This window comes from Coregonus lavaretus (assembly GCF_964263955.1).
Source record: "Coregonus lavaretus genome assembly, contig: HAP1_SCAFFOLD_330, whole genome shotgun sequence".
Taxonomy (NCBI): Eukaryota; Metazoa; Chordata; class Actinopteri; order Salmoniformes; family Salmonidae; genus Coregonus; species Coregonus lavaretus.
The window spans coordinates 324,659-337,540 of NW_028156608.1; the positions used below are offsets into that span (position 1 = coordinate 324,659).

Sequence of the window (12,882 nt, forward strand, 5' to 3'; positions counted from 1 at the left end):
AATCACTAGTGAACACAGACTACCACCAACGTGGAATATACTAGGAAATCACTAGTGAACACAGACTACCACCAACGTGGAATATACTAGTAAATCACTAGTGAACACAGACTACCACCAAACGCCAACGTGGAATATACTGTTGTTCTCATCATCTAGTTTAATACTGTATGAAACTTTGTTTCAAAGGACAATTCAACATAACATGACAATGGGGTTTCTTCGTTCTTTCATGTAATGATTAATGATCTGTTTGTTCTATTTTTCCTCCAGATTTATTTGAACTATCTAGGAAACTACATCCCCAACTCATGGAATTATGAGAGAGGCTGTGGCGTCTGTGACGACAACGTGGTGGATTTGTCTCAGCTGAAGGTGATTTCCTGTTCCCCTTTCCTATCCTTTTTTCCTCTTTAAAAATTGTGATTTGTTTGTACTTGTTCTCCTGGAGACTCCCTCTACAAACACTGCCCTCTGAGAGAGAGAGAGAGAGAGAGTGAGTGAGTGAGTGAGTGAGTGAGTGAGTGAGTGAGTGAGTGAGTGAGTGAGTGAGTGAGTGAGTGAGTGAGTGAGTGAGTGAGTGAGTGAGTGAGTGAGTGAGTGAGTGAGTGATTGAGAGACCGGTCCTGCACCGCACGAGCCTGAGGGGTGCAAAACTGAACAGGAAGATCACCCACTCAAGTCGATATATATATATAGTGAGGACGGCATGGAAGAGCACTAGTAAGCCAGTGACTCAGCCCCCGTAATAGGGTCAGAGGCAGAACTCTCTGTCTGTGTGTAACCCTCCCAGCCCAACAGTAACCGGTGGTGTGCCCTGTGTCGCTGCAGACCCTATATTAAAAGAGCACTCTAGACAGAGGAAGCAGAGAGCTGCTGTGGTGCAGGACATGGCTTTTGGGTTTTCATTGAGCTTCACTTAAAGGGGTGTTACTGTCAACCAGCCCTCTTTTTAATGGCCTGCTCAGCAGGGGTTGTATCCACCAGGCTAAGTTACCGTGGTTACCCACCCGGAACATTTCTCACTGCCCGCAAATGTAGGCATATAAATGTGCCAATTTGGGGATCTGATAGTATTTCTGATTGGCTTAACGCACCACCACTAATGACCTGTGGAGCTTCTCAAAGTAATGTTTTCTTCACCTCAAACAGCAAAGCAAACAAAGTCTGTTTATACGTCCATTTTGAATTACCATAGCTCCTCAATGTATTTGGAAAAAATAATCCAGCTCTCTCCCTTTCGATAACCACTCAGCGTGAAAGGGAAAAATGTAATGCTCTGATCCAGTGGAAACGTCTTAAATAGGCCTCCCTGATTACTTCTTATCAGTGCTTGACTTGGACTGAAATAGGTTGCTGGTACTAATTTTGGGTACTGGTACTGTTTATATTTAGGTGCAGGAGCTCAAGCTTCGGGCCTGACCCAAGTTAATAGTTGATACAATGTTTCAAGTTTGTTGCAGACAGGCCATGTGCAGCTAATGTGATTTATAGGATATTTACAGTATTTCTATCAGGATATTTTCTACCTGAAGGCAGCAATGTTTTTGGTTGGGTCAGGTTAAGGTTTTTTCTTCTGGTTATCTAGATCTCTGGCGCCCTCTTGAGGCATAAGCTTAAAGCATCAGACAAGCTCAATGCATATAGTTGATTTTATTAAAGCAAATAGGGTGTGTCTATATATGGAAAAATACATATTAAAATATTTCGACCAATCAATTGGTCGAAAGAACAGACGACTTTAGGTCGACCAAGATGTTTTGGGGGTTCGGGGACAGCCCTAGTCTCTATAGACATATCAGTGACAGCAGTAAGAACTGTCTCTATAGACATATCAGTGACAGCAGTAAGAACTGTCTCTATAGACATATCAGGGACAGCAGTAAGAACTGTCTCTATAGACATATCAGGGACAGGAGTAAGAACTGTCTCTATAACATATCAGGGACAGCAGTAAGAATGTCTCTATAGACATATCAGGGACAGGAGTAAGAACTGTCTCTATAGACATATCAGGGACAGCAGTAAGAACTGTCTCTATAGACATATCAGGGACAGCAGTAAGAACTGTCTCTATAACATATCAGGGACAGCAGTAAGAACTGTCTCTATAACATATCAGGGACAGCAGTAAGAACTGTCTCTATAGACATATCAGGGACAGGAGTAAGAACTGTCTCTATAACATATCAGGGACAGCAGTAAGAACTGTCTCTATAACATATCAGGGACAGCAGTAAGAACTGTCTCTATAGACATATCAGTGACAGCAGTAAGAACTGTCTCTATAGACATATCAGGGACAGCAGTAAGAACTGTCTCTATAGACATATCAGGGACAGCAGTAAGAACTGTCTCTATAGACATATCAGTGACAGCAGTAAGAACTGTCTCTATAGACATATCAGGGACAGCAGCAAGAACTGTCTCTATAACATATCAGTGACAGCAGTAAGAACTGTCTCTATAGACATATCAGGGACAGCAGTAAGAACTGTCTCTATAACATATCAGGGACAGCAGTAAGATCTGTCTCTATAGACATATCAGGGACAGCAGTAAGAACTGTCTCTATAGACATATCAGGGACAGCAGTAAGAACTGTCTCTATAGACATATCAGTGACAGCAATTAGAACTTTCTCTATAGACATATCAGGGACAGCAGTAAGAACTGTCTCTATAGACATATCAGTGACAGCAGTAAGAACTGTCTCTATAGACATATCAGGGACAGCAGTAAGAATTGTCTCTATAGACATATCAGTGACAGCAGTAAGAACTGTCTCTATAACATATCAGGGACAGCAGTAAGAACTGTCTCTATAGACATATCAGTGACAGCAATTAGAACTTTCTCTATAGACATATCAGGGACAGCAGTAAGAACTGTCTCTATAGACATATCAGTGACAGCAGTAAGAACTGTCTCTATAGACATATCAGGGACAGCAGTAAGAATTGTCTCTATAGACATATCAGTGACAGCAGTAAGAACTGTCTCTATAACATATCAGGGACAGCAGTAAGAACTGTCTCTATAGACATATCAGTGACAGCAGTAAGAACTGTCTCTATAGACATATCAGGGACAGCAGTAAGAACTGTCTCTATAACATATCAGGGACAGCAGTAAGAACTGTCTCTATAGACATATCAGGGACAGCAGTAAGAATTGTCTCTATAGACATATCAGTGACAGCAGTAAGAACTGTCTCTATAACATATCAGGGACAGCAGTAAGAACTGTCTCTATAGACATATCAGTGACAGCAATTAGAACTTTCTCTATAGACATATCAGGGACAGCAGTAAGAACTGTCTCTATAGACATATCAGTGACAGCAGTAAGAACTGTCTCTATAGACATATCAGGGACAGCAGTAAGAATTGTCTCTATAGACATATCAGTGACAGCAGTAAGAACTGTCTCTATAACATATCAGGGACAGCAGTAAGAACTGTCTCTATAGACATATCAGTGACAGCAGTAAGAACTGTCTCTATAGACATATCAGGGACAGCAGTAAGAACTGTCTCTATAACATATCAGGGACAGCAGTAAGAACTGTCTCTATAGACATATCAGGGACAGCAGTAAGAACTGTCTCTATAGACATATCAGGGACAGGAGTAAGAACTGTCTCTATAGACATATCAGGGACAGCAGTAAGAACTGTCTCTATAACATATCAGTGACAGCAGTAAGAACTGTCTCTATAGACATATCAGTGACAGCAGTAAGAACTGTCTCTATAGACATATCAGGGACAGGAGTAAGAACTGTCTCTATATACATATCAGGGACAGCAGTAAGAACTGTCTCTATAGACATATCAGGGACAGGAGTAAGAACTGTCTCTATAGACATATCAGGGACAGCAGTAAGAACTGTCTCTATAACATATCAGTGACAGCAGTAAGAACTGTCTCTATAGACATATCAGTGACAGCAATTAGAACTGTCTCTATAGACATATCAGGGACAGGAGTAAGAACTGTCTCTATAGACATATCAGGGACAGCCCTAGTCTCTATAGACATATCAGGGACAGCAGTAAGAACTGTCTCTATAGACATATCAGTGACAGCAGTAAGAACTGTCTCTATAGACATATCAGGGACAGGAGTAAGAACTGTCTCTATAGACATATCAGTGACAGCAATTAGAACTGTCTCTATAGACATATCAGGGACAGCAGTAAGAACTGTCTCTATAACATATCAGGGACAGCAGTAAGAACAGTCTCTATAGACATATCAGGGACAGCAGTAAGAACTGTCTCTATAGACATATCAGTGACAGCAGTAAGAACTGTCTCTATAGACATATCAGGGACAGCAGTAAGAACTGTCTCTATAGACATATCAGGGACAGGAGTAAGAACTGTCTCTATAGACATATCAGGGACAGCAGTAAGAACTGTCTCTATAGACATATCAGGGACAGCAGTAAGAACTGTCTCTATAGACATATCAGGGACAGCAGTAAGAACTGTCTCTATAGACATATCAGTGACAGCAGTAAGAACTGTCTCTATAGACATATCAGGGACAGCAGTAAGAACTGTCTCTATAGACATATCAGGGACAGGAGTAAGAACTGTCTCTATAGACATATCAGGGACAGCAGTAAGAACTGTCTCTATAGACATATCAGGGACAGCAGTAAGAACTGTCTCTATAACATATCAGGGACAGGAGTAAGAACTGTCTCTATAGACATATCAGGGACACCAGTAAGAACTGTCTCTATAGACATATCAGGGACAGCAGTAAGAACTGTCTCTATAGACATATCAGTGACAGCAGTAAGAACTGTCTCTATAGTAACTGTCTACTTTGTCTCTCCACCTCTCCTCCACTCTTTCCCTCCATCTTTCACTACGTTCAAGGATATAAACAAAGACATGGGGTTAGAAGCTTGGATGGTAAACCGAATACATAATCAAGCACATGCAGATCTGAACACCCCACTTACGCTACACTCATGCACAGTGAATACTGCTGTCTCCAGAGAGGCTCTATGTCTCTGCCGAGACTTTACTGTGTGATGTCTATGAATGGATGGATTCACTCGATCTATTTAACTGTATCTGGAGCTAACTCAATACAAACCAACCCAGCTGTATGAAAGACATCTTTGGTAGAATCTCTAGAAGACGTCCTCAATGAACCATCCACTACCAGACTACCACTGAATATGAGGAACGGACAAATCCTCAGAAAGCCTGCTTCTCATCTGCTTGATATTAGGCAGGGTATTGGAAGCTGTGGGTGAGCAGCAATATCTCACACTGCTGTGGTATTCAGAGGCTGGCTTGCTGGACCATACTGTAGGTTGGATGTTTCCGAGAAAGAAAGACTTACTGGACTCTGGGACCTGGGTGGAGGTCAGAAGGTTCCAACTCGTTTCAACAGAGCGTGGTGGTTCAAAACACTGTCCCTGCTGTGTCCTGGGAGGGAGTGAGTGAGATGCCCTGGCTGTGTGTGAGGGGGGTAAGCTCCGGTCACTGCCTGCCCTACCCAGCTATGTATGCTGTGGTTTTGGGACCGGTCCTAGCAGCACAAAGACACATTGTTGTTGTTGCTGACCCTCTAATGTCCTGTCCTGCCTTCGCTGAGATTCTGCAGCATCCTTCCCTCTCTTTCATTCTTTCCCTTTCTTCCTTTCTTCCTGTCCTCCCTGTCCGTAACAATTTAAGGGCCCTCTGGCTTGATGCCTTCCGTCCATGGAAGTTCTGGAACTCTGAGTCATCACGGAACTCGCAAATTAGAATGTTTGAAACGGGTCCTTTTTCAACCCTGTCCGGCTGGCCCAGGCCTGCTCTTTAGCCTGGTCAAGAGGAGGAAGAGGAGGGTGGCCCTGTACAGCTGTGTGGGCTGGAGGATCAGAGAGTCATGGGAAAGAACTCTCTCCTCTGTCTACTGTCTCTTCAGGGAGGGACCAGCTCTCAATCTCTTCAGGGAGGGACCAGCTCTCAATCTCTTCAGGGAGGGACCAGCTTTCAATCTCTTCAGGGAGGGACCAGCTTTCAATCTCTTCAGGGAGGGACCAGCTCTCAATCTCTTCAGGGAGGGTCCCACTCTCACATGATTTCATTGATTCTAAACAGACATAAGTGGCCTTCTCTGTTGTTGCAGGTGTTGTTGACTTTTAGAATGCATGGCATTTTCTGTTTATGATTGATGAGGTAAAGTGTTAGTAAAAGTGAGACATGATGTTAGTGAATAAAATACATACTTGGATGAGTTATTGAAAACAGCTGTAACGCTTTATTTGGATAGTCCATCTGTAGATGCGCTACAGACTATCAGTAACATTTCAACTAACTATCAACTAACCCTAACCCTAACCTTAACCCTTTACCCTAACCCTAACCCTAACCCTAACCTTTACCCTAACCCTACCCTAACCCTAACCCTAACCTTAACCCTTTACCCTAACCCTAACCCTAACCTTTACCCTTTACCCTTTACCCTAACCCTAACCCTAAACTTAACCCTTTACCCTAACCTTAACCCTTTACCCTAACCCTAACCTTAACCCTTTACCCTAACCCTAACCTTTACCCTTTACCCTTTACCCTAACCCTAACCTTTACCCTTTACCCTTTACCCTAACCCTAGCCCTAACCTAAACCCTTACCCCAGGGATCATCAACTAGATTCAGCCACTGGCCGTTGTTTTCTTGAGCCGATGGTCTGGGGGCCGGAACATAATTACAAATAATTTGTAGACTGCAAATTAACCGTGAGAAGCCCAAACAGATATAATGTTTGACTACAACATAATCATTTTAAACCTTGTTTATATTTGTATACAATCACGTGTCTCTCTATCGTGCGTGGGAATACTTGGGAACAGTCTCTCTATCGTGCGTGGGAATACTTGGGAACAGTCTCTCTATTGTGCGTGGGAATACATGGGAACAGTCTCTCTATTGTGCGTGGGAATACATGGGAACAGTCTCTCTATTGTGCGTGGGAATACATGGGAACAGTCTCTCTATTGTGCGTGGGAATACATGGGAACAGTCTCTCTATTGTGCGTGGGAATACATGGGAACAGTCTCTCTATCGTGCGTGGGAATACTTGGGAACAGTCTCTCTATCGTGCGTGGGAATACATGGGAACAGTCTCTCTATCGTGCGTGGGAATACATGGGAACAGTCTCTCTATCGTGCGTGGGAATACTTGGGAACAGTCTCTCTATTGTGCGTGGGAATAAATGGGAACAGTCTCTCTATCGTGCGTGGGAATACATGGGAACAGTCTCTCTATCGTGCGTGGGAATACTTGGGAACAGTCTCTCTATTGTGCGTGGGAATACATGGGAACAGTCTCTCTATTGTGCGTGGGAATACTTGGGAACAGTCTCTCTATTGTGCGTGGGAATACATGGGAACAGTCTCTCTATCGTGCGTGGGAATACATGGGAACAGTCTCTCTATCGTGCGTGGGAATACATGGGAACAGTCTCTCTATCGTGCGTGGGAATACATGGGAACAGTCTCTCTATCGTGCGTGGGAATACATGGGAACAGTCTCTCTATTGTGCGTGGGAATACTTGGGAACAGTCTCTCTATCGTGCGTGGGAATACTTGGGAACAGTCTCTCTATTGTGCGTGGGAATACATGGGAACAGTCTCTCTATTGTGCGTGGGAATACTTGGGAACAGTCTCTCTATTGTGCGTGGGAATACATGGGAACAGTCTCTCTATCGTGCGTGGGAATACATGGGAACAGTCTCTCTATCGTGCGTGGGAATACATGGGAACAGTCTCTCTATCGTGCGTGGGAATACATGGGAACAGTCTCTCTATCGTGCGTGGGAATACATGGGAACAGTCTCTCTATCGTGCGTGGGAATACATGGGAACAGTCTCTCTATCGTGCATGGGAATACATGGGAACAGTCTCTCTATCGTGCGTGGGAATACTTGGGAACAGTCTCTCTATCGTGCGTGGGAATACTTGGGAACAGTCTCTCTATTGTGCGTGGGAATACATGGGAACAGTCTCTCTATTGTGCGTGGGAATACTTGGGAACAGTCTCTCTATTGTGCGTGGGAATACATGGGAACAGTCTCTCTATCGTGCGTGGGAATACATGGGAACAGTCTCTCTATCGTGCGTGGGAATACATGGGAACAGTCTCTCTATCGTGCGTGGGAATACATGGGAACAGTCTCTCTATCGTGCGTGGGAATACATGGGAACAGTCTCTCTATCGTGCGTGGGAATACATGGGAACAGTCTCTCTATCGTGCGTGGGAATACATGGGAACAGTCTCTCTATCGTGCGTGGGAATACATGGGAACAGTCTCTCTATCGTGCGTGGGAATACATGGGAACAGTCTCTCTATCGTGCGTGGGAATACATGGGAACAGTCTCTCTATCGTGCGTGGGAATACTTGGGAACAGTCTCTCTATCGTGCGTGGGAATACATGGGAACAGTCTCTCTATCGTGCGTGGGAATACATGGGAACAGTCTCTCTATCGTGCGTGGGAATACATGGGAACAGTCTCTCTATCGTGCGTGGGAATACTTGGGAACAGTCTCTCTATCGTGCGTGGGAATACATGGGAACAGTCTCTCTATCGTGCGTGGGAATACTTGGGAACAGTCTCTCTATCGTGCGTGGGAATACTTGGGAACAGTCTCTCTATTGTGCGTGGGAATACATGGGAACAGTCTCTCTATCGTGCGTGGGAATACATGGGAACAGTCTCTCTATTGTGCGTGGGAATACATGGGAACAGTCTCTCTATCGTGCGTGGGAATACATGGGAACAGTCTCTCTATCGTGCGTGGGAATACTTGGGAACAGTCTCTCTATCGTGCGTGGGAATACATGGGAACAGTCTCTCTATCGTGCGTGGGAATACATGGGAACAGTCTCTCTATCGTGCGTGGGAATACATGGGAACAGTCTCTCTATCGTGCGTGGGAATACATGGGAACAGTCTCTCTATCGTGCGTGGGAATACTTGGGAACAGTCTCTCTATCGTGCGTGGGAATACATGGGAACAGTCTCTCTATCGTGCGTGGGAATACTTGGGAACAGTCTCTCTATCGTGCGTGGGAATACATGGGAACAGTCTCTCTATCGTGCGTGGGAATACATGGGAACAGTCTCTCTATCGTGCGTGGGAATACATGGGAACAGTCTCTCTATCGTGCGTGGGAATACATGGGAACAGTCTCTCTATCGTGCGTGGGAATACATGGGAACAGTCTCTCTATCGTGCGTGGGAATACTTGGGAACAGTCTCTCTATCGTGCGTGGGAATACATGGGAACAGTCTCTCTATCGTGCGTGGGAATACATGGGAACAGTCTCTCTATCGTGCGTGGGAATACATGGGAACAGTCTCTCTATCGTGCGTGGGAATACTTGGGAACAGTCTCTCTATCGTGCGTGGGAATACATGGGAACAGTCTCTCTATCGTGCGTGGGAATACTTGGGAACAGTCTCTCTATCGTGCGTGGGAATACTTGGGAACAGTCTCTCTATTGTGCGTGGGAATACATGGGAACAGTCTCTCTATCGTGCGTGGGAATACATGGGAACAGTCTCTCTATTGTGCGTGGGAATACATGGGAACAGTCTCTCTATCGTGCGTGGGAATACATGGGAACAGTCTCTCTATCGTGCGTGGGAATACATGGGAACAGTCTCTCTATCGTGCGTGGGAATACATGGGAACAGTCTCTCTATCGTGCGTGGGAATACATGGGAACAGTCTCTCTATCGTGCGTGGGAATACATGGGAACAGTCTCTCTATCGTGCGTGGGAATACATGGGAACAGTCTCTCTATTGTGCGTGGGAATACTTGGGAACAGTCTCTCTATCGTGCGTGGGAATACTTGGGAACAGTCTCTCTATCGTGCGTGGGAATACTTGGGAACAGTCTCTCTATCGTGCGTGGGAATACATGGAACAGTCTCTCTATTGTGCGTGGGAATACTTGGGAACAGTCTCTCTATCGTGCGTGGGAATACTTGGGAACAGTCTCTCTATCGTGCGTGGGAATACTTGGGAACAGTCTCTCTATCGTGCGTGGGAATACATGGGAACAGTCTCTCTATCGTGCGTGGGAATACATGGGAACAGTCTCTCTATCGTGCGTGGAATACATGGGAACAGTCTCTCTATCGTGCGTGGAATACATGGGAACAGTCTCTCTATCGTGCGTGGGAATACATGGGAACAGTCTCTCTATCGTGCGTGGGAATACTTGGGAACAGTCTCTCTATCGTGCGTGGGAATACATGGGAACAGTCTCTCTATCGTGCGTGGGAATACATGGGAACAGTCTCTCTATCGTGCGTGGGAATACTTGGGAACAGTCTCTCTATCGTGCGTGGGAATACATGGGAACAGTCTCTCTATCGTGCGTGGGAATACTTGGGAACAGTCTCTCTATCGTGCGTGGGAATACTTGGGAACAGTCTCTCTATTGTGCGTGGGAATACATGGGAACAGTCTCTCTATCGTGCGTGGGAATACATGGGAACAGTCTCTCTATTGTGCGTGGGAATACATGGGAACAGTCTCTCTATCGTGCGTGGGAATACATGGGAACAGTCTCTCTATCGTGCGTGGGAATACATGGGAACAGTCTCTCTATCGTGCGTGGGAATACATGGGAACAGTCTCTCTATCGTGCGTGGGAATACATGGGAACAGTCTCTCTATCGTGCGTGGAATACATGGGAACAGTCTCTCTATCGTGCGTGGGAATACATGGGAACAGTCTCTCTATTGTGCGTGGGAATACTTGGGAACAGTCTCTCTATCGTGCGTGGGAATACTTGGGAACAGTCTCTCTATCGTGCGTGGGAATACTTGGGAACAGTCTCTCTATCGTGCGTGGGAATACATGGGAACAGTCTCTCTATTGTGCGTGGGAATACTTGGGAACAGTCTCTCTATCGTGCGTGGGAATACTTGGGAACAGTCTCTCTATCGTGCGTGGGAATACTTGGGAACAGTCTCTCTATCGTGCGTGGGAATACATGGGAACAGTCTCTCTATCGTGCGTGGGAATACATGGGAACAGTCTCTCTATCGTGCGTGGGAATACATGGGAACAGTCTCTCTATCGTGCGTGGGAATACATGGGAACAGTCTCTCTATCGTGCGTGGGAATACATGGGAACAGTCTCTCTATCGTGCGTGGGAATACTTGGGAACAGTCTCTCTATCGTGCGTGGGAATACATGGGAACAGTCTCTCTATCGTGCGTGGGAATACATGGGAACAGTCTCTCTATCGTGCGTGGGAATACTTGGGAACAGTCTCTCTATCGTGCGTGGGAATACATGGGAACAGTCTCTCTATCGTGCGTGGGAATACTTGGGAACAGTCTCTCTATCGTGCGTGGGAATACTTGGGAACAGTCTCTCTATCGTGCGTGGGAATACATGGGAACAGTCTCTCTATCGTGCGTGGGAATACATGGGAACAGTCTCTCTATCGTGCGTGGGAATACATGGGAACAGTCTCTCTATCGTGCGTGGAATACATGGGAACAGTCTCTCTATTGTGCGTGGGAATACTTGGGAACAGTCTCTCTATCGTGCGTGGGAATACTTGGGAACAGTCTCTCTATCGTGCGTGGGAATACATGGGAACAGTCTCTCTATCGTGCGTGGGAATACATGGGAACAGTCTCTCTATCGTGCGTGGGAATACATGGGAACAGTCTCTCTATCGTGCGTGGGAATACATGGGAACAGTCTCTCTATCGTGCGTGGGAATACATGGGAACAGTCTCTCTATCGTGCGTGGGAATACTTGGGAACAGTCTCTCTATCGTGCGTGGGAATACATGGGAACAGTCTCTCTATCGTGCGTGGGAATACATGGGAACAGTCTCTCTATCGTGCGTGGGAATACATGGGAACAGTCTCTCTATCGTGCGTGGGAATACATGGGAACAGTCTCTCTATTGTGCGTGGGAATACATGGGAACAGTCTCTCTATTGTGCGTGGGAATACATGGGAACAGTCTCTCTATCGTGCGTGGGAATACATGGGAACAGTCTCTCTATCGTGCGTGGGAATACATGGGAACAGTCTCTCTATCGTGCGTGGGAATACATGGGAACAGTCTCTCTATCGTGCGTGGGAATACATGGGAACAGTCTCTCTATCGTGCGTGGGAATACATGGGAACAGTCTCTCTATCGTGCGTGGGAATACATGGGAACAGTCTCTCTATCGTGCGTGGGAATACATGGGAACAGTCTCTCTATCGTGCGTGGGAATACATGGGAACAGTCTCTCTATCGTGCGTGGGAATACATGGGAACAGTCTCTCTATCGTGCGTGGGAATACATGGAACAGTCTCTCTATCGTGCGTGGGAATACATGGGAACAGTCTCTCTATCGTGCGTGGGAATACATGGGAACAGTCTCTCTATCGTGCGTGGGAATACATGGGAACAGTCTCTCTATCGTGCGTGGGAATACATGGGAACAGTCTCTCTATCGTGCGTGGGAATACATGGGAACAGTCTCTCTATCGTGCGTGGGAATACATGGGAACAGTCTCTCTATCGTGCGTGGGAATACATGGGAACAGTCTCTCTATCGTGCGTGGGAATACATGGGAACAGTCTCTCTATCGTGCGTGGGAATACATGGGAACAGTCTCTCTATCGTGCGTGGGAATACATGGGAACAGTCTCTCTATTGTGCGTGGGAATACATGGGAACAGTCTCTCTATTGTGCGTGGGAATACATGGGAACAGTCTCTCTATCGTGCGTGGGAATACATGGGAACAGTCTCTCTATCGTGCGTGGGAATACATGGGAACAGTCTCTCTATCGTGCGTGGGAATACATGGGAACAGTCT

At 45.8% G+C, this 12,882-nt stretch overlaps 1 protein-coding gene across 1 annotated transcript in view; it reads left to right on the forward strand.

Annotated features, from left to right (window-relative positions):
• The window catches only part of plod2 (procollagen-lysine, 2-oxoglutarate 5-dioxygenase 2), a 114,767-nt gene that overhangs the window by 76,214 nt on the left and 25,671 nt on the right, over positions 1–12,882 (forward strand). The window contains exon 8 of the mRNA XM_084200180.1: positions 274–375. Coding sequence (XP_084056306.1) covers positions 274–375 — 102 coding nt within the window. The remainder of the gene's footprint in view (positions 1–273; positions 376–12,882) is intronic.